The sequence below is a fragment of the Myxocyprinus asiaticus genome, chromosome 24, assembly GCF_019703515.2.
Source record: "Myxocyprinus asiaticus isolate MX2 ecotype Aquarium Trade chromosome 24, UBuf_Myxa_2, whole genome shotgun sequence".
Classification (NCBI taxonomy): domain Eukaryota; kingdom Metazoa; phylum Chordata; class Actinopteri; order Cypriniformes; family Catostomidae; genus Myxocyprinus; species Myxocyprinus asiaticus.
In genome coordinates, this window is record NC_059367.1 from 10,778,409 (window position 1) to 10,800,840 (window position 22,432).

The 22,432-nt window shown below is 36.4% G+C and overlaps 2 protein-coding genes across 2 annotated transcripts; both read right to left on the reverse strand.

Annotated features, from left to right (window-relative positions):
• Positions 1-723: 723 nt before the first annotated feature.
• On the reverse strand, positions 724-3,556 carry ndufb11 (NADH:ubiquinone oxidoreductase subunit B11). Its single transcript, XM_051652980.1, has 3 exons — positions 3,261-3,556; positions 2,479-2,612; positions 724-1,054 (listed from the first exon to the last, which is right to left on the reverse strand). Exons 1-3 carry the CDS (start codon positions 3,450-3,452, stop codon positions 925-927), a joined length of 456 nt encoding a protein of 151 aa, XP_051508940.1. The 5' UTR covers positions 3,453-3,556; the 3' UTR covers positions 724-924.
• A 77-nt stretch (positions 3,557-3,633) lies between these two features.
• Positions 3,634-22,098, reverse strand: LOC127414723 (differentially expressed in FDCP 6 homolog). The gene is made up of 11 exons (XM_051652945.1): positions 21,934-22,098; positions 17,166-17,306; positions 16,552-16,731; positions 14,060-14,287; positions 13,489-13,635; positions 12,941-13,049; positions 11,284-11,582; positions 10,368-10,534; positions 8,674-8,872; positions 7,997-8,087; positions 3,634-4,850 (listed from the first exon to the last, which is right to left on the reverse strand). Exons 1-11 carry the CDS (start codon positions 22,027-22,029, stop codon positions 4,660-4,662), a joined length of 1,848 nt encoding a protein of 615 aa, XP_051508905.1. The 5' UTR covers positions 22,030-22,098; the 3' UTR covers positions 3,634-4,659.
• Positions 22,099-22,432: the final 334 nt, after the last annotated feature.

Below are 22,432 nucleotides of genomic sequence, written 5' to 3' on the forward strand. Positions count from 1 at the left end.
TAGATCTCAGAAGACCTGCGATCAAGAATTGTTGCTTTGCATAAAGCTGGAAAGGGTTAACAAGTTATCTCGAAGAACTAAGACAGTCATCTGTCCACAGTTAGACAAACTGTCTACCTAAAAGTGTCTGTCCAGCCAAGATGACTCAAAGGGTACACTGCTCAATGAGGTAAAAAAAAAAAAAAAAAAAGAACCAAAGAGTGACAGGTAATGGTTTCAAGGAATCATAAGAACTGGTTAACATACTATACGAAATACATTAAACAGGCATGGTGTTCATGGCAGGACACCACGTAGGAAACCATTGCTTTCCAACAAAATCGCTGCTGCGCGTCTGAAGTTTGCCAAAGACCACCTTGACACTCCACAACACTACAGGGAAAATGTTTTGTGGACTGATGAAACAAAGGTTAAATTGTTTGGGAAGACTTTGCTGAAGATGAGATCACATTTTGTGACCAGTTAATGCAGAACACCAGCTAATTCCATAGGGTTCACATACTTTCTTTCCACTGTATGCCTAAAAATGCACCACAGCCAGCAAATACTCTAATACTTTCACTGCACAATTCTTTTCACTTATTTAGTATGGCATACAAATACATTGGTCCTGTTTGTAATTTTTACTCTTCCATGCTATTCAAAGTACAATCCTTGTGTGCTGAAACAGGCTTTTAAATAATACAAATGACAAATGCCAAGCACACACCTAAAGACTATTAGTTTATCAACTAAACGTCCATTCCTTCCAACTTTATTGTGCCCATTTGTTTGCAAACACAAAGTTAATTCTACTGGTTTCTGCAAGTATAAGTTATTACATACCACTATGTTATAACATATATATTTTTATTATAACAGTTGAGGAGAGTCAAATGTACAATCAAACACTAATTAACAGGATATTTATTGACAGAATATTGTCTACTCCTCTCCAGATGAGGGAAGAATAATCTTGCTGGGGTCGTAATAGTTTTCAGTCATGAGGGGAAGACCGTAAGCTTCCCTCTGTTTGATCAACCTCTCAGCTTCCCGGCGAGCCCACTGCCTCATACTGGTGGATAAAGCAGAAGGAAGACATTTTTTATTTAAGGTCATTTCTCCTAAAGAATTAGGCCAATGGAAAATAAATGCACACTTGAAGACTGATACATATAAATGAACCCATATACTGTTGCTTAGGCAAGATGTCTGATAACTTAAAGCCAAAAGAACCAATTAAGGAAGATCAATTTACAAGTAGCTTGGTATTATGATAGTATGCAAAGAATAGATTTATATTTTCATTCAATATTGCACCTTGCTAAATAGTGCATTGAAAAAGTCTGAATGTTTTTTCTGTAAGTGTACAACAGGGCTGCTAGTATCACCGTGACAACCAACCTAGAGTGCCAATGGTGGTTGTGCACGTGACATAAAAATATCAACTTGCATAAAAGGCCTTGCGAAAACTTGTAATAAATTCCTGAAATAATGTAATAGAATGAGTTTAGTAAAGTATTAGATCGTTAGTAACTGTGTTGTGGATTCTTCATCCAAGGGACGTATTAATTTTCATTTTTTAAGAGACTTCTTAATGCGATACATACGAATCTCTTGTTGTTATTCACAACAAGAGATACGCATTTAGTGCGCAACTCAAGCCAAGCACACACCTAACGACTCAGCGTAGTGTTTTGTATCGGTTGTGTTGATGGTCACATTTAGTTTATCAACTAAACGTCCATTCCTTCCAAACTGAAGCTACAATCCCTACGATATAATAGGTGTATTTGAGAAACAGATACGTTTTAAGTCCTTTTTTACTATAAATTCTCCTCCCTGCCCAGTAGGTGGCGATATGCACATAGAATGCAAATCACTGAAAACAAAAGAATGTAAAAGTGAAAGTGAAATGGGAGATTTATAGTAAAAAAAGGTCTTAAGCGCATGTTAACGAGAGAGGACTCAAATTACTTTCTCTCATCTATGCCATGCATGATTAGAATTAAATGTTTGTTTTTTTATCAACAACTGACTATACAGAACAGAAAGGGTATTAAAAGTGACATTATTCAATACAAATGGGTCACGTGGATCTCGTTTTTGGACACGCATTACACGGAACAACTTTACCCTCAACATGAAAGGATCTTGCTGCTAAATACTTCACCACTATACTACACAATTACTGGTGAGTGAAATGTAAACATTTACCAGCCAGTTGACAAATATATACATTTTAGTTGCATAGCACGAAATTTGGTTGCAAATGCAAGTGATTTCCTCTCAAAGTAGTGGAGGGCTGCGTATAGAGTAAAAGATCGATCTTGGGATTCGAGATTGTATGCATCGGAAAATCAATATTTTTACCCACCCCTGATTACAACAGTATATTTAAATGTCATGGTTCAACAAGAGGCATTTGTATTATGACTACATATTTATTGTTAAGATACTGTATAAGAGAATTTCCACAGAATGAGTTCACATTCTTACCCGTGATCTGGTAAGTAATGGATGAAAGTGCCTCCGATAACAATGGCCACTGAGATGCCAAAGAAAAATGCCAACCTCATGTTCCATTCATCCACAAACGAGTCCTGATGATGGAAGCCATGGAAATCTGGATTCTGCAAAGACAAAGCTAAACACTTACTATTTAAAAACATGCATTTATGGCACGTATTACTTGTCAAGTCAAAAGCTGAATCTTATTCCTCCAAAAATTGCGATTTCAAACATCACATTGCCAACAATGCAGGAACACTTGAATATAGAGGACTAGGAGTGACACTTAAAAATAAAAGAAGGAATCAATTATCAATTCAGTAATTCAAACAATATTATAAATAAATAACTTTTGTTTGACAAATAATTAGTCACATTTAAAGATGTTAGTTTAATGCATGTTTTAAAATATAGTTAAATATAACAACACAATAATAAATCATTTTAAAAAGCAAATATAATGTTCCCATACTGGAAACAGACAACAATTTGATAGACACAGGGTTTCCTCTGGCAAATATAGAATAATCTTTAATCATTCATATAGACAATGCACAATAGAGAGTGGGAGCTGGGAAAATACAAAGTGCAAGGTAAACATTTACAAGTCAGAGAACGTCAAACTTAATGTGGTTTATTCTAAGACTATTTACTAAGCAGCCTGGAAGCATCCAAACCTTCTTGAATAATTTTGTAATAACAATGAATCCAATCTTAACTACTTCCCATGCATTACAAATATGTTTGTGGTGCAGTTTTGATTCTCTTACCTTCTCAAACGGGCTGACCTCTGCGTGTCCATGAATGTCCTGAGCAGCGGGAGACACGGGCTGCAGATCGGACGCCGTCGCCGCGCCGGACGCGTTGGATTTCGGCGTCTGTGACACACAGCGACTTCCGAGCACCGAGCTCAAACGAACCCGGGCGAGGATGGGCCACATTCGACTTAGGCGTGAAGTCATTTTACCCGATTTCTCTGTACTAAGAAGCTGTTTCGGAACAGCTGCCGTTCCAGAACATTCCGTTCCGGGTTACAATAAGGATTTATCCGTTTGAAATGGACCCTACTGCCACCCAGAGTTCCGGGTGTAGCATAACGCAAAAAGTGGTAAATTGTAGTAACCACTGCTGAACAGCAGGTGTCTCTGTTTTGCGATTTCGTTTATTGACAAAACAAACATTGGATTAATACAGTTACATTTATGCATTTGGCAGACGCTTACAGTTTTATCCAAAGCGACTTACATTGCACTTATGGAGTTGAAGCAACCTGGAGTTAAGTGCCTTGCTCAAGGACACAATGGTGATGGCTGTGGGGATTAAACCAGCAACCTTCTGATTACAAGTTATGTGCTTTAGCCCACTACACCACCACCACTCCAATGTAATACAAAATTGGTATGGAAAAATTACATCTCATTAAATATTTTTGAATTACTGTGGTAGTGTGGTTTTCTGACACACTTAAAATGGTTTATAACATTTACTGATTTTTTAAAAGCTTACAAATATATCAGGTTCTTAATAAGTACTAAAATACTCTAGTGTACATGCTTAATAATAAACAATGATTTTTCTTAGCATTAGTTACATTTAACTTAAAGCACATATGTGTGCTATGCAGTTGTCTTCTTGCATTTATTATCTGACTGCTAAAGCAGGAAGTTCTGAAAACCACAGACACTTCAGCTCTTCAACATGTTCCTCCCTCGCAAGACATCCAGTCTTCATGCATTAACTGTTGCAAATCTCTTTGTCTCACATGTATATGTACACGTATGGATGTATGTATACAGTCTGTGGCTGAAAATTAGACCATATGGCACTATTCAACTTTTTACCACAATGAAACATCTTGACATTTTTTTGCTTTATTCAGTGTACATCTTGGTCTACAAAACAGGGTTTTGAGCAACTTAAAAGTCAATCAGATTATTTACTAACTACAGTACAACACTTCTTCAAAAGGTGTGGGGAAGTGTACAAAAGCTGTTTCACATGACACATACTAACTACATAGCACTAGTAAATATACATTAAAAAGCATCACTTGTTTAACAGCATGAGGGCATTCCTTGGCACCTTGCAAAAACACAGCTCCTTTCAATTAATATCCATTTGTTCTTAATAAGTCTTAGTGCCTTTAACATAGACAGCTTTTTTTGTCCATCAAGGTATTTCCATTTCTCCGTTGGAAGTTTGTGAGAGTCGCTTGTCGGCTTCGCAGCCTCCTCTGCTCTCCATGTTTTCTTTGCTTTCTTCATTCTGGTCATCAGCTTTCTGCTTTAGACGGAGTCCAGGATCCTTCTGTGCAGGTATACGAAAGCTGGAAAAAGATCCACCTCCAGAGGACCTTTTGTCTGGACACCACACAAACGCGAGGTGAGAAAATACAGGGACTATAGAGATTGATTGTTGATTTTGAAATTAGCATGAAGTAGTTAGTAAAACAGTAAAACTGATTGCAGCACTAAACCAAGGGTAAAGTTATCTTCAGGGAATAAGGTGATCTGTGTTTTTTCTCTGAAACCGCAGTGAGAACGAGGGGCGCAGACCTAGATTGCATGCAATTACTAGGTTACATGCCTACGCAGTAACATCACACTCACGCACACTCATACTTATGCTTAAATGCCAAGTTAATCACATTAACCTTATACAGTACCAGTCAAAATGTTGTACCCACTTCACTGAATTTATGTTTCTCATGATCCTAACCTTCAAAATGTTTATGCTCAAATGCTTGAAATGAGTATTGTTGACAAATATAAATAGTTACTTTTCTTTTATAAACCTAAAATGTTGATCATACATTATATATATATATATATATATATATATATATAGTTTGGACTGGATAGTGAAGGAAAAGCAGTCAACAAGTGTCCGGCATACATGGGAACTCCTTCAATACTGTTCTCATGTGGCACCTCATGAAGTGTGCAGAGCTGTAATCTAGACAAAGTGTGGCTAGTTCAAAGAAGTTAAAATCTAAGATAGTTTTGATTTGCTTTAGTTTAATTACATTTTTCACTACATAATTCCCATGCTTCCATTTTTGTTATTTCATAGCTTTACTAGGTAACACTTAGCAATAAGGTTTCATTTGTCAAAATTAGTTAACAACCTTAGTTAACATGAATTAACAATGAACAATACATTTACAGCATTTATTAATGGTTAATTGGTTAATGTTAATTTCAACGTATATTAATAGATTTTTAAAATCAAAAGTTGTACACTGATGGCCAAAAGTTTGGAATAATGTGCAGATTTTGCTGTTTTGGAAGGAAATTGGTACTTTAATTCACCAAAGTGGCATTCAGCTGATCACAATGTATAGTCAAGACATTACTGATGAAAAAAACAGCACCATCACTATTTGAAAAAAGTTATTTTTGATCAAATCTAGACAGGCCCCATTTCCAGCAGCCATCACTCCAGCACCTTATCCTTGAGTAATCATGCTAAATTGCTAATTTGGTACTAGAATCACTTGCCATTATATCAAACACTGCTGAAAGATATTTTGACAAAGGATGTCACCTGAGTATCTGGACAAACTGACAGCTAGAATCCCAAGGATCTGCAAAGCTGTCATTGCTGCATGTGGAGGATTTTTTGATGAGAACTCTTTGAAGTAGTTTAAATTGTAAGTTTCATTGAAAAAAAAAAATCAAATTGCAATAGTAATTTTTATCTTTATTAATGTCCTGACTATACATTGTGATCAGTTGAATGCCACTTTGGTGAATAAAAGTACCAATTTCTTTCCATAAGAGCAAAATCTGTACATTATTCCAAACTTTTGGCCACCAGTGTACATGTTAACATTAGTTAATGCACTATGAACTAACATGAACTAACAATGAACAATTGTATTTTTGTAAACTATCATTAACATAAATTAACAAATGCTGTATACATTTGTTCATTGTTAGTTCATGATACCTAATGCATTATGTTAACAATGGCAATGTTAACCTCCTGAGACCCGAACGTGAGTGCTGTGTCCCTTTTTCATTCCCCTTTTTGATTTGTAACTAGTAGCTCCTAAGAAACATGAAAATGTTATTTTTGACCAAATAGTTGTCTTAAAAATGTATGCCCACATATGTGGACTGTGGGACTAAGTTATGACATTTTTTAAACAATATCAAGCTATAGAAAGTCAGATTTTTTTTTATACAAATAGTTTTTGATTATTCATGTTTTTGAGATGTTACAGACATTACCTCAGAATTTAGCATAATTAATTCTGATTCAAAGTAATGGCCAGCATCATCCAATCATTGCCATCCATATTACAGTTTTTCTCAATCGCTTTGGCTCCATTCACGAATGAGAATAATTTCTTTCAAAACAATACATTCAAATCTCTGAACAATTAGTTTCTAGTTCACACCAGATTTGAATTTCTTATTCATTTAAGCAAATTGCACATGTTTTGGCATATGTGTGCAAAAGAGTAAATACAATTGTCTACAGTTTGCACAATAACTAAATGCACATGGCTTGCTGATCAAAACTGATGAGTTGATTCTCAGTGAAATTGTCATACTCTTCACAACTTCTAAACATTCTTTCATCATGTGAGCCATTACATGCAAAATTATCCATTCAATTATCAAAATCTGTCAGACATACATGTATATTCCATAAATATCTATGACATGGGATGTTTGTGATGTCTGCTAAGTCTCTGGCCAGACCAAGAGCGACAGGATGTCCACCAAGAAGATGAGAACTTGTAGTGTTACATACTGTGAGGAGGTACAATTGATTGTTTTTTTACAGAACTACAAACATGGTCCAAATATCATCTGCAGCCTGAAACTGAACTTTTGGTAAATGTGATAATGCACAGTGATATTGTAAGGAAAATCATGTACATACATGCTCATTGTGTTTAACAGCATGCTGTTTCACGATAAATCGGTGAAATTTTAAAATGGATGAAACTAGAGACTCTACTCTTTTGACTCAAACAGGTATTAATGTGAAAAATTAATGAGGTTTCTTACTAGATGTAGTTTTGTTGCCATTTCCTCCAAAGGCAAACTCATCTGTGATCGGCGGCATGTTGTCGGTGCGTCGAAAGCTTTAATGACAGACTACAGTCTCCTGAACCGAGATCAGTCGGTTTAAATTAAATGAAATAATGCACAGCCTATAGCGAAGCCAAAACGTAATGTCCACGCATTTTCACAGGAGGTTATTGAATGGAACCTTATTGTAAAGTGTTACCCTTTAGTGTTCAGTTTGGAAAGAAGTAATAATAATAATAAAAAAAAAAAAAATAGTAGGTGTATCCAAACTTTTGACTGGTTGTGTATATAAAATTGTAGTTGAGTGATCTCAACATCAGCCAAATTCAAACCATAGAGCATTGATGTTAATCAGATTACAATCCTGTTAAATGCAAAGTGAGCCGGATTGTGTTTCAAGTCATAGTCTTGAAATATATTGAGTTTTCTGTCTCATGTAAACTGTTTCATATGCATACCTCCTGGTCCAATAGGATGCATTAATCTGTTCATTTGAACGTTCCAGTGTTTAACATTGGTACTAGCCTGACGAAGCTTCCTTTGGGCAGCCTATCAGGATAAAAAGATAAAGATGAATTCAGTGATCAACCAATTAATAATTTAGTCTAATAAACTTTAGACAGTTCCCACTGCAGTCATAATCACCTTATGATCAGCATAAGTTAATACTAATTAATACTTTGCATACATTTTCAATAAGGTTCTAAACATTACCATTAACTAACACATTAGTTATCATGAACTAAACTGAACACTATTTGTTTACAGCATTTATTAAACTTGATTAATGTCAATTAATAAAAATAATACTGTTTATTCTTAGTTTATGTTAGTTCATAATGCATTAACAAATATTAACATTACTAGTACATAGAGAAATTAACATGAACCAAGGTTGAATGTTAGTTCATGTTAACTATTGTGAGAGCTTAATGTATGCAACCATACTGTAAGATGTTACCAATAATACTACTACTAAAAAAGGATAATATAAACATCAGGTATTAATAGCTTTTGAGCCATACAAACCTAGGTCATAGTAACTAATATACAAACCTGAACTACTGTAAGGCTAATGTTCTAATGCTAAAGAATTAATTAAAATCTAACCAGATCAAGACAAAGAGAGGCTCACCACGACATCCTGGTCCACTCTATGCCGATTGGCTCTGACCTCCTCCAGATGTCTCTGTGCGTCCTCCAGAGCTCGAGACTTACTTTCCATTTCCTGCCTGAGCTCCTGCTTCTCTCGTTGGGCTCGTTGGATATCCTCTTCCTGCTCTTCACGGAGAGACATTAGGGCCTTCATCTTCTCCTCTTCCTCAGCAAGTAGCCTTTAATGAAAACAGTGAGGTTAAAGGAACATTTTGGCATCAAATCATAAAATGCACTCAAGGAAAAATATATTTTGATGTGTACAATACATTATATATACAGAATATTATAAAATGTATTTTATTATTATAGTATATTGGTGTGTATATGTGACGAGGAGGAGGGCGTGGCCGGGCCATGAGGATACATGCCCGGCGCTGAGTTGCCTAATCAGCAGGAAGGAGATAAGGGAAGTGCCGGGGACGCTAGAGAGGGAGAGAGACACACCGCTCTGTGTGTGTGTGTGTGTGTGTGTGTGTGTGTGTGTGTGTTTATGTTGCTGTGTTTTCAGTTTGATGTTCTGTCTGATTAAAGTTTTGTTGTTTGTTACTCCAGATCCCACATCCTCCTTTCCTGAACTGTTACACATGCGTTTCAGACAGAGGGCTAGAGACAGGGTGCAAAATGATCATAAATAAATAAATTATGACTGTTTTCATGCAAAAAAACCTTTACTAACATTATTATATAAAAAAATATAGAGCATTTCATGACCACTTTAACATGCTCAAAGTCACAACTTTGATTAGCTCATTTGATTAGTAATCTGTAATGTATCCAGATACTAAAACTTTGTTTATATCTAGGTTTAATTTAGATTTTGAATCCTATTTTTAATGTGGCCTCAAACTTTTGGAACCCACTGCACAGTTCAACATGTTGCAGTTGGCATTTATTTAAATGTGACAGTATTTTGTCTACAATGACGATCAAGTTGTAGGTTGGTAGACCATTTTGCATATATTTATTGCAGAGTGAACAGATTTGAAATAGAATTATCATGTCTTTACTGAACTAACAATAGAATCATGTTTTTCCTTTCAAAAGGACAAATGTATTCATTATTGGTCTCATGTTAAATAAGCCTCTTGTCTCTCAATTAATTCCTCTGATAACTTCCTCTCGATTAATCCTCCACAACCTCATGTGTTGGTTTACAGGGGAAAGCTTTTAGTCTCATGTTGACATATCCTGTCTAAAGAGTACTGATGAGTAGAACAGGCTGCGTATGCACCAGTGAGAAGCATTGTTATAATGTGAATGCATTTGATGTGAGTAAGTGTATGTGTGTGTGTGTGTGTGTGTGTGTGTGTGTGTGTGTGTGTGTGTTTACGAGGATATTTTTTCTAGGTTACAAACCTGGTAATTACAAGGGTATTATGCTATAAATGTGGTTTATGAGGACATTTCTAGTGTCCCCATAATTCAAATCACTTAAAAACATACTAAACAATGTTTTTTTGAAAATGTAAAAATGCAGAATTATTTTGGTGAAGGTTAGAGTTTTATGGGTAGGGTTAGGGTTAAGGGATAGAATCTATAGTTTGTACAGTATAAAATCATTATGTCTATGGAGAGTCCTCATAAGGATAGCCGCACCAACATGTGTGTGTGTTGTGTGAGAGAGAGAGTATGTGTGTGTATTACTCAACACAGTTGTGTGCTGCTTCTTACTGAGCCTGTGCGTAGCGGAAAGCCTCTTCGTCCTGCCTGGCTTTGATTTCCTGTTGCAGAGCCTCTTCTAGCCGCTGCTGCATTGCCTCTAGTTCTCTGATTCGTGTTCTCTGTCTTTCAGCCTCAGCTTCCTTCAGTGCCATCTCTGCCTGCATGCTCGCCCGCGCCTGTACACAACCAAACAAGGGTATTCTTACTGACTGCCATTTATCCCAAGACACACATTGTCATTTTTCTGTATCCATCCATCCATCCATAAATCCAGCCAATGTATCTCATAAATTTATTCAACAATCATCCATCCATCCATCCATCCATCCATCCATCCATTCAATGTATCCATTCATCCAATATCAATGTACCCATTTATCCATCCATCTATCCATCATCAATGTACCCATTTCTCCATCCATACATTCAACCATAAATCCAGCCAATGTATCTCATCAATGTATCCAAAAATCATCCATCCATCCATTCAATGTATCCATTCATCCATCCATCAATCATCAATGTACCCATTTATCATCCATCCATCATCAATGTACCCATTTATCCATCCATCCATCATCCATCCATATATCCATTCATTCATCCATAAATCCAGCCAATGTATCCAACAATCATCCATCCATCCATCATCAGTGTACCCATCTATCTATCCATCCATTCATCCATCATCAATGTACCCATCCATCCATCCATCCATAAATCCAGCCAATGTATCTCATCAATGTATCCAACAATCATCCATCCATCCATCCATCACCAATGTACCATTTATCCATCCATCCATCCATAAACCCAGCTAATGTATTTCATCAATGTATCCAACATCCATCCATGTATCTATCTATTCATCCATGTATCCATCCATTAATCCATCCATCCATCCATCCATCTCCCCCTCCCTAACCTCTTCGGCCTCTTTGAGCTGGATTGCCAGGGCCTGCTGAAGCTGTTCATGCTGCTGGCGTCTGCGCAGTTCATCTTGCTCCAACAGTGCCTGTGCCTGCATCTGTGCCTCCTTCAGGAGCTCCAGCTCAGCCATCTTCTGTTCCCGCTCCTCCTGTAGAGCCTGCAAGCGCTGCAGCTCCTGCTCCTTCGCCTCCTGTCTCTTCTCTCTCTGTTCACGCTGCTCACGACGTTTCATTTTTAGATCTTTATGAAGTGAATTTTTACCCTCCACAAACATCTGGATTGCTGTTTGGATAGCTGGTGGAGAAAGAATATAATAACTTGCCAACTATTATTATTTGTTACAGGGGTTTTCAAACTTTTGACGCAAAGGACCCCCAAATTTGATGATCCCCTTGTAAGGGACCCCCTTCCTAAAATATAAAGGCAGGTAACTATATATATTTGATGTGTAAAGACCCATTTACACTGTGTGTGAGAATAGTAAGCAAGATATTATAAAGACAACATATTGTTTGAAAAATTCAGCAGTTTATTTTTTATTTTTATATTGTCATTGTTCTAAAGCCAAAAGAAATTACTTAAATATTATCTGGAAAAGCATATCTTTTTTCTACTCACTGCTAGAGTAATGTTAAATGTATAAACCTGAAAATTCAATTCAAATGTATTTGTAAAGCACCTTTCACACATTTTTTTCCAAAGCAGCTTTACAGAGAACTGTGCCTTTTATTTGGCTTGAATTTTTACTGTTACGTAAAAATGGCTGTTAATAGAATAATCATGATTAATCACATGATTTCTGACTAGTCTTTAGAAAGAATAATGAAACAAAAGAATGTCAAATTTGGTAAATGTTAATTTTTCGTACTTTTTTTTTAAATGTACATTTTCCGCAGACACCCTAGCATCCCCTTGCAGTCCCTGACCCCAGTTTGAAAACCCCTGGTCTATTATAACTAATAATGATTTAGCCACAATGCCAGGGTGTTGTAAGTTGCAACTTGCAAGAGCATTGATTTTTGATTATTAAGGTGTTCTGGGATATTTTAAGTGCATTACTATGTGGTTACTGGATGTTCTGGGTGGTTTCTAGAGCATTGCTAGGTCATTGTTAGATAACTTTATTTGCCCAATTCAAAAGAGCCCATTTCTACTGTATATGATTTTATTGGGTCCCACCTTCAGTGTAAGTTTATGGGTCTTGGGTCCTTTGTTTACCATTTGTATCATCCGCCAGGTGAAAGTCTAATGATTTAGAGTCATTTACATTAGGTAAGTAATAGCACATCTCTCAAAAGGTTTTACCTGTACATTAAGTTTCATATTTAGTCTCATGACACATTCCAAAGAGTAATAATTCAACCTGTGAAATGTCACAGGTTTCCATCGACAAAGGGTGTTTCAGCAGCTCATGAAAGGTTGGTGTAAAGGTTAGGCAACAACAATAGCCAATTGCAAAAGGTAAATCATATGGTAAAGAGAAATGCCCTTAGTGAACAATGAGCCTCTTGAGGTGAGGGAACATGGAGGAAACAAAGGGAACCGGAAAATAAACATCTTTAAACTCTCCTTGCAGTTAATATGGCCACAATTCAGGGGAAACAAACAAACAAACAAACATAAGCCAAATCAAAGAAAGATAGACTACAGACCTGTAGTCCACTCCTGCCTCTGTTTGGTGTCAGAGGCGCTAAGTTCATTGGTCTTGGTGAGCGTCTTCAGGCAAAACATGCATCTCTTCCCATCTCTGTCAGGAAGAACCTTTGATACAGAGCAGATGTTACCAGAAACATTACACACAGCTGTAGTAATCCGAACAGAACAGTTAATGTTCACTCTAAATTGTGTCTAAAATGGTCTGTGGTCGCCAATCAAAACTTTTTATTATTATAGTACTGGAGCTCAGAATATCTGACCAATCAAATTCATTATTTTCACTATGGGGGTTGGCCTTCAGCAGTTTGCACCTTCACAGCCCTGTGAAGAAGCGGATTGTACAAAAAATTGTCTACAAAAAGGGTAACTGGTTTATGGACTGCTCTTCACTAGTGCTAATGTAGTGATTTCCACTTTTTAGGGCACCCTAAAAAGTCTCATACTGTGTACAGTGATGCCACTAATACTATGTAAACAAAGAATTATGCTGTTTTTTTTTATTCTAATAAAACACACACACTAGCCACAGAAACCCACACCCTACCTCTACACAACAGTTTCCGTCTAGTTGAATGCTGCCTTTGCGGTCCTTACGGTCCTCACTGGTGAAGTAAACTAAAGTACTGGGTCTCAGGGTGAACCAACGCTCCGTCCAGTTTCTCCTCAAGTGACCTTTCTTCCAAAGATATCCCTGGGTCAAAACATTTTTATATATATATATATATACATATATATATATATATATATATATATATACATATATATATATATATATTAAACAAATCCACACATGGGCACATACAGTCGACTCATAAAGTATTCGGACACGCTAATCTGCAAACAAATGCTGCTAGAACTTTTCTCAGAACTAATGTAGCTTTTCTAGTCACTTTTGCACAATTTTAACCAATTGGTCCCAAGATGATTTTTAGTGGATATTTGAAGTAAGTGTCCAATACATTTGGGGGCTACTGTATATACATGTACAAAATTAAAAAGTAATGCCATCTCAGTGTATAAGCATATATCCAATTAGAATATAATTACGTTTAACAACATAAAAACATTGTTATTCAATAACTATTTCTATACAGTAAATTAAAAATTGCTATTACCTCTTTCAGCACATCACCCACTATTTCCCTATACACCTCCTCAATTGCCATGCTGAGGGTTTCTTTGGCAATGCCCCTTGTAATTTTCCCAGAATTCATCATCTCCAGAAAGGCCCATACAGTAAAGCCATTCTGCTGAACTGAATCTTGGGAAATGAAGTCCTCCAATTCAACAAGGTTCAGCTCGACACTCATGGCCATGCTAAATTTCTTCAGTAAATATTCAACCTGTGGTGAGAGAGGCAATGATATTTTCATGTGAGATTCTGTTGAGATAAGAGCAAATGTCTTAACGCTGCTGTTATGCTTACACAGTATACTAACCAACTTAAAAGTACTGCATTAAAACAAGCACCTGTGTTGTACAAATGCCTGGGTTCCTGTTTATTTCAATACAGTAATAATTACTGTGAACATACAGTAGCTATAGAGCACCAGGATGTGTTTTCACTCTATTCTCGGCTACTTCTGTGAAACTTTCACATGTTACGTTTGCCAACAGTTGCAAAACAGGGCTCAGGAAATCAACCAAACTGTAAGATGAAAGACAGCACAAGGGAAGTAGGGGACAAAAAAAAAAATAAAAAAGAGACGAAAAAGAGAAAACACAAGGAGTAAACTTATTTTGGGTAGTTGACGTTAACTTGTCCATGGACCTTTTTTTTTTTTTTTAAATCAACAGATTTGAGATTAAAATGTATATAAATGTATTAGGGAAAGTATATTTTAGGCACTGTAAGAGGCCAACATTTCTCTTAAAGAGATAGTTCACCCAAAATGAAAATTTTGTCATGATTTATTCACCCTCATGTTGTTCCAAACCCGTATTTCTTTCTTCTGTGGAACACACAAAGGGGATGTTAGGCAGAATGTTAAAGGGATAGTTAACAAAATTTACTCGCCCTCATGCCATCCCAGAAGTGTATAACTTTATTTATACTGCTGAACACAAATAAATATTTTTAGAAGAATATCTCAGCTCTGTTGGTCCATTCAATGCAAGTGAAACTCCAGTGGTTTAATCCATGTCTTCAGAAGTAATATGATAGATGTGGGTGAGAAACAGAGCAATATTTAAGCCATTTTATACTATAAATCTCCACTTTCACATTTTTCTTTTTTTTGTTGTTTGTGGTGATTTGCATTTTTCGCGCATATTGCCACCTACTGGGCAATGAGGAGAATTTTTAGTAAATAAGGACTTAAATATTGATCTGTTTCTCACCCACACCTATCATATCACTTCTGAAGATATGGATTCAACCACTGGAGTCGTGTGGATTACTTTAATGCTGCCTTTATGTGCATTTTGGAGCTTCAAAGTTCTGGCCACCATTCACTTGCATTGTATGGGCCTACAGAGATATATTAATTTGTGTTCAGCAGAAGAAAGTAAGTCATATACATCTGGGATGACATGAGGGTGAATAAATGTTGAGAGAATTTTCATTTTTGGGTGAACTATCCCTTTAAGGGCTGACAGCTTCAGTCACCATTTTTTATTGCATCTTTTTCTCCATACAATGAATGTGAAAGTTCACTTAAGCTGTCATTCTGCCTATGTGTTCCACAGAAGAAAGAAAGTCATACAGGTTTGGAAGAACATGAGATTGAGTAAATTATGACTGAATTTTCACTCTTGAGTAAATTATCACTTTAAGTCTTTTACTGTTTTTAAAAACTATTGTATGTGACAAAATCATTTTTAAAAGTACAACTATTCCAAGCAGTCCCTCAATTTATTTGAGGTCATAGAAACTAAATAGCTACTAATTATAAAATAATTAGCAAAATGCTGTTTACAATAGTTTTACATGAAAAAGTATTTCATTTCAGCTCCCCTTATATTTATGCAAATACAGTTATCAAGAGCGATAAAGTTATATTAAACAGTTTGTAAAGGCTTTAATGTACTCTGTTGGTACTTAGATTTGCTAAATTAAATGTGTAGCCTGTGACAGCTACATTGCTTTTGTTTCCTGACAAAGGCTTTTTAAGGGTAGCAAACAAATGCTAGTGTAAAGTCCGTATCCAATGTGTGGCAAGGTTGTGCCGTTAACAATGAAAAGAAGACAAGCCATAAAAAAGACCTAGTACTATACACTAGATTTGGCTGTATGGTTATATTAAAAAGCTAAAAACCTAAAGGGGTTTTCATGATCAACAGTTTCAGGTGTAAAGGAACAACAGAAAAAGAAAACAACAACAAAGCTAACTGTGGTCCTGTGGTTATCCGCAGGTTTATACTGCCCTATTTAGACTTAAGTTCTCAGCAATGTACAAGACACAGAGGCAAGAGACTGGTCACCACGAAAAACATATTCTAGCTTTTGATAGGAGGACAAGGCTACAACTGCCACAAAATGTTTCACATCTAACTCAATAACATTCATATGTTTTCAAGCATGACTTAAATGTTCTAATATGTTTTGGAGCCACTCTATAACAGCCTTGCAGGTAAAGCATGTGTACTCTAAAATGTACCATCTCACCTCATCATGGACCATGACCAGAGGGTATCTGTCCTCAGAGAGAAAAATGAATAGGCACCAGAGGCGGAAGGCGTCTTTCTCAGGTAGAATACACTTCCCCTGTGGTCGATAGTTCTTCTTGGCAGTAAGAGTCCAACACAGCTCGTCCACATTCTCTTTAACAAACATGCCTTCCACCACCTGGAAAGAGAAGACAAAGAACAATAAGAGCAGATAATACTCTATGACTTTAGAAGCCTGAACATATTGATCGTATGTTGACCATATGAACATGGCGCATACGCCTGCACTAGTTTTCCAAACTACTCTAGCTACTCTTGGAACTTGGCAGTGTGATATTGCAGATATTGTTGACTTTTTTATACCAAATTGCCTGTTATGTTCCTCATTTGTAATTCACTTTGGGTAAAAGCGTCTGCTAAATTACTAAATGTAATGTAAATGGAACATATTGAGAATCAGTGAAAGCGAATCAGTGAATTTCTAAGTTCTGCTGAAACAGATGTACTGTATTGACACAGACACACACATTATTTTGCATAGGATGATATAAAAGCCTACTCCTTAAGACGAATGCATCTCCTGAGGTGTAAGGATAAAGTGAGGGTGAGTACCTTGTCCAGGATGTATTTGTTGAGATAGGGCATGTATCCCTGGCTGGACACTGGACCATCATCATCATCTCTGAAGTGGTCCTCTAGAGCTGCTGGATCATGAGGGATTCCCAGAACTGTATAAAGATTATGAGACAAGACCTGCAGAACAACAATGCACATCTTAAAGGCAAGAGCACTAATATCAAGGGGCAGTGGTGGCTTGGTGGTTAAGGCTCTGGGTTACTGACTAGATGGTCAGGGGTTCAAGACCCAACACTGCCATGATACCACCATTGGGCCCTTGAGCAAGGCCCTTGACCCTATCTGCTCCAGGGGCACTGTATCATGGCTGACCCTGCACTCTGACCCCAGCTTAGCTGGGATATGTGAAAAAAAGAATTTCACTGTATATGTGCAAATGTATAATGTGTGATAAATAAATATAATAATTATTAAAATTATTATTATCATTTATTGTAGTGCAATTATATGTGCTGTTTAAGGCCAAAATAAGCTATTACTGTACTAATCTTCAAACATTTTGAATGCAACAGGGTTCACCACCATTTTTGTCAAGGGTTATTGATATTTTTTCCATTTAAAATGTGTAATTTATAACAAATCACATTGAAACTGAGCAATACTATCAAAAATGCTCAGTTCTCTATTCAAATTATAGGTTTATGAAGAGCAAACATTTCTGTGACAAGGTTGAAATAATGTTGCACTTATTTGTCAATCAAAACACAAGAATATTGACTTAAATAATGTGGTGTACGGCAATTACATGTGCTAGCTTAAGGTCCATATAAGCCATTACTGTCCTTTTCTTCAACCCCAAAACAATTTAGAATGTAACTGGGTTGACGCAACATGTTTATCATGTTTATTATTAGTGATAATAATACACAATCAAAACACAAAAACAAAAGGATACTGACATACATAATGTGGTGTAGTGCAGTTACACGTGCTTGTTAAGGCCAATATAAGCTATAACTGTACTTCTCTTCAACCCCAAATCATTTTAAATGTGACAGGGTTGACACACTACATAATGAGTTATTGATATTTTTCCATTTATAAATGTGTGATTTATAACAAATCACAATGAAACTGAGCGATACTACCAAAATTGGCTCAATTCCCCATTCAAAAAAGTATTTGAATTTCAAACCTTCTGTGAGAGGGTTGAAATAATGTTGCACTTTTTAAACAATCAAAACACAAGAATAGTGATATTAATAATGTGGTGTAGTGCAATTACATGTGCTAGTAAAGGCCGATATAAGCTATCACTGTCATTTTCTTTTACCCCAAAACACTCTGAATGTAACAGGGTTGACACAATGTGTTTACCATGGGTTATTGATATTTCCATGTGTGATTTATTACAAAACACACTAAGACTAAGCAATACTACCAAAATCCACTTAGTTCTCTTTTCAAATTATAAGTATATGAAGTTCAAACCTTCTGTGACAGGGCTGAAATAATGTTGCGCTTACTGATCAATGAAAACACAAAACACACTTACTAACAACTATATAGCTACATACCACAATCTACCACACAGTGATAATAAAACACAAATCACAAAAAACAAAAGGGTTTTGATGTACATAATGTGGTGTAGTGCAGTTACATGTTCTATTTAAGCATAATATAAGCTATTACTGTTCTTATCTTCAACCCCAAAACATTTTGAATGTGACAGGGTTGACACAATACATCATGGGTTATTGTTATTTTTTCATTTATAAATGTGTGATTTATAACAAATCACACTGAAACTGAGCGATAATACCAAAATGTGCTGGAGCAGTTCTCCATTCAAATAAGTAGGCCTTAATGTAGTCCAAACCTTCTGCGACAGGGTTGAAACAGTGTTGTGCTTTTTGATCATTTACCCACAGCTATATAGCTAGATACCACAATCTACCACAAAGTGAGTATATGATATACTGGTATTAACTGACAATGTGCCTAATGTTTGGCAACTTTGCCACATGAATATTGGACACTTAAGCACTTTGAGTGTGTAAGTGTTTCGCTGCCTCATTTTGGACAAAATATGTGATGTCCCGGCTTATTCGGGGCAGTTAGCAAACCCTATAATGTAGATAAAAAAATTAATGTATTATATACAGGATTATTGTACCATACTACCTTACAAAATACCATGTTTTGAATAACATGGTGTTCTGAGGAACAGGAATAAGGCACAGTTTGAGGTCTGCAGTTACTCTATTTATCCATATTAATTTTAAGCATTTATCATGTTCAGAGTTTCGACTGTTAATGAAATCAGAAGTCATATTTTCTTCCTTTCTCAGTAGTGCTTTCAAAATATTTTCCTTTTAGAACTACAGTTGAAGTCAGAAATTTACACACACTTAGGTTGATGTCATTAAAACTCATTTTTTAACCACTCCACAGATTTCATATTAGCAAACTATAGATCTGGAAAGTCATTGAGGACATCTACTTTGTGCATGACATGAGTAATTGTTGGAGTTTCCAACAAATGTTTACAGAGAGATTGTTTCACTTTTAATTGACCATATCACAATTCCAGTGGGTCAGAAGTTTACATACAGGAACAGTTAACTGTACCTTTACGCAGCTTGGAAAATTCCAGAAAATTATGTCAAGCCTTTAGACAATTAGCCAACTAGCTTCTGATAGGAGGTGTACTGAATTGGAGGTGTACCTGTGGATGTATTTTAAGGCCTACCTTCAAACTCAGTGCCTCTTTGCTTGACATCATAGAAAAAAAAATGTGGACCTCCACAAGTCTGGTTCATCCTTGGGAGCAATTTACAAATGCCTGAAGGTACCACATTCATCTGTACAAACAGTAGCACACAAGTATAAACACCATGGGACCACGCAGCCATCATATCGCCCAGGAAGGAGACGCATTCTGTCTCCTAGAGATGAATGTAGTTTGGTGCGAAAAGTGCAAATCAATCCCAGAACAACAGCAAAGGTCCTTGTGAAGATGCTGGAGGAAACAGGTAGACCAGTATCTATATCCACAGTAAAACGAGTCCTATATCGACATAACCTAAAAGGCTGCTCAGCAAGGAAGAATCCACTGCTCCAAAACCGCCATAAAAAAGCCAGACTACAGTCTGCAAGTGCACATAGGGACAAAGATCTTATTTTTTGGAGAAATGTCCTCTAGTCTGATGAAACAAAAATTTTACTGTTTGGCCATAATGACCATCGTTATGTTTGGAGGAAAAAGGGTGAGGCTTGCAAGCCGAAGAACACCATCCCAACCGTGAAACATGGGGGTGGTAAAGCACTGACCTCAATCCGATAGAAAATTTGTGGGCAGAACTGAAAAAGAGTGTGCGAGCAAGAAGGCCCACAAACCTAACTCAGTTACACCAGTTCTGTCTGGAGGAATGGGCCAAAATTCCAGCAACTTATTGTGAGAAGCTTGTGGAAGGCTACCCAAAACGTTTGACCTAAGTTAAACAAAGGCAAGGATACCAAATATTAACAAAGTGTATGTAAACTTCTGACCCACTGGGAATGTGATGAAAGAAATAAAAGCTGAAATAAATCATTCTCTCTATTATTTTTCTGACATCTCACATTCTTAAAATAAAGTAGTGATCCTAACTGACCTAAGACAGGGAAAGTATTCTATGATTAAATGTCAGGAATAGTGGAAAAACTGTAGTTTTACTGTATTTGGCTAAGGTGTATGTAAACGTCTGACTTCAACTGTACTTATGACAGATGATAAAAGAGAAAACAAGGCCAGGCTGGTTTCACCAGGATTTTGAAACAAATCATTTACAGCAAGACTCAGATGTATCACAAAAGCCCTCAGGCAACAGCAGGGCAACATATCCTAACTTCTCTAAACTTGTTCAGGAAGTTCTCAATATGATTCTCTGAAAATGAAAGGTTAATGGTATGGACGAGAGATGAGTTGATTTAGCCGTTATGTTAAAGAGAAACTGAGCCCACTACACACAACCGGTGACCACCTTTATCTTCATCCTATCAGTTCTCAAAGCTGAAGATTGCAAGTTGATCAGTGTAGACCTGTCTGTAACTCCATACTTACAATGGCCCCCTGATCAGAAATGCCCTATTATAGCCGGTTAGCATGCAATTTCTATTGGACCCAAATTAAGCTTTCTTTGAGGAAAGCTTAAAGAAACAATATGAGCTTCCATGCAAAGTAGTCTGTACAAACAGAACTAGGCTTATTACAGTGCAACATGCCTTTGGAATGATCCATTTGTCAAAAATAAACAAGGACGCATACTGAAATGCAAACTTTAAAGGTGTACAGCAGTGCTGTGCTCTCAGAAAACTATTAAAGCATGAGATCAGGCATTAATTAAACTTTAAATTGAAGAATAATAAAAAAAGAGAATTTCCATTTCTTTAAAGCTAATACCTTAATATATTAATGCAGAATTCTCTTCAAGTAGGTTGTCTTGTAAATGGGCATTTGTAAAAGAAAACCTATGACCCACATATTCAGCAAGTTCACTATAAACCATGTGGCATATGATGATTTGCATACACAGGAAACACATCTTACAAACAATTAAAGCAAGTGCATGGCATCTTTAATGCAGCAAAAACACAACTTGAGAAAAATGCTACCTGCAATAACTCATGTTTGCTTTTTTTCAATGATTATTTTTCACCATTTTAAGACTTTGAGATCTCCGAGTCGTAAGGTACCCCAATTTTCGGACGCTGCATCCTGATTCTTTTATCATAGTATATTAATAGATGTGCATCTCACCTTAAGTTGAGACTTGGACACCTTTCCACTCTTCTCCACATCTAGAGCAGTAAAAGCATACCAAATGGACTTGAGCAGTTCTGAGCGCAAGTCCATGACTGCAGCAATTTTACTTTCCGTTTTTCCTTTTTTTCAGTGTGTTCTCTTTTTCTCGCTCTGTCCTTCAAGGCCACCCACACCCACTGCACAAGTGTGCATCCTCTACCAAGCAAATGACACCCTCTACTGGGGCAATACTCAAAAAAAAAAAAAAAAAAAAAGAAATATTATAATGCTCCAGCATTAAACATTTCAGAAGTTCGTGTTTGTTTTGAATTCCGAATAATCATATAAGCCTAAAATGAATATAAAAAAGTACTTTGATAACAATAAAGTGTATTCTCATATGGACATAACTGTATGGCAAGCCGTTTTAACATTTAAAACTCTTGTTATAGAGGCAATATAGGTTAAAATCTTTTTTTTTAATCCTGCAACTAACAATTACGTGCCAAATCCC

Coding starts and splice junctions, on each gene's coding strand:
- ndufb11 (XM_051652980.1), bottom strand. CDS start 3,452: ATGACTTCACGCCTAAGTCGAATGTGGCCCATCCTCGCCCGGGTTCGT. Junction 2,613..3,260: donor AGGTCAGCCCGTTTGAGAAG/GTAAGAGAATCA, acceptor TTGTCTTTGCAG/AATCCAGATTTCCATGGCTT. Junction 1,055..2,478: donor CATTACTTACCAGATCACGG/GTAAGAATGTGA, acceptor TTTATCCACCAG/TATGAGGCAGTGGGCTCGCC.
- LOC127414723 (XM_051652945.1), bottom strand. CDS start 22,029: ATGGACTTGCGCTCAGAACTGCTCAAGTCCATTTGGTATGCTTTTACT. Junction 17,307..21,933: donor TGTCCAAGTCTCAACTTAAG/GTGAGATGCACA, acceptor GTTGTTCTGCAG/GTCTTGTCTCATAATCTTTA. Junction 10,535..11,283: donor AGCTCAAAGAGGCCGAAGAG/GTTAGGGAGGGG, acceptor GGTTGTGTACAG/GCGCGGGCGAGCATGCAGGC.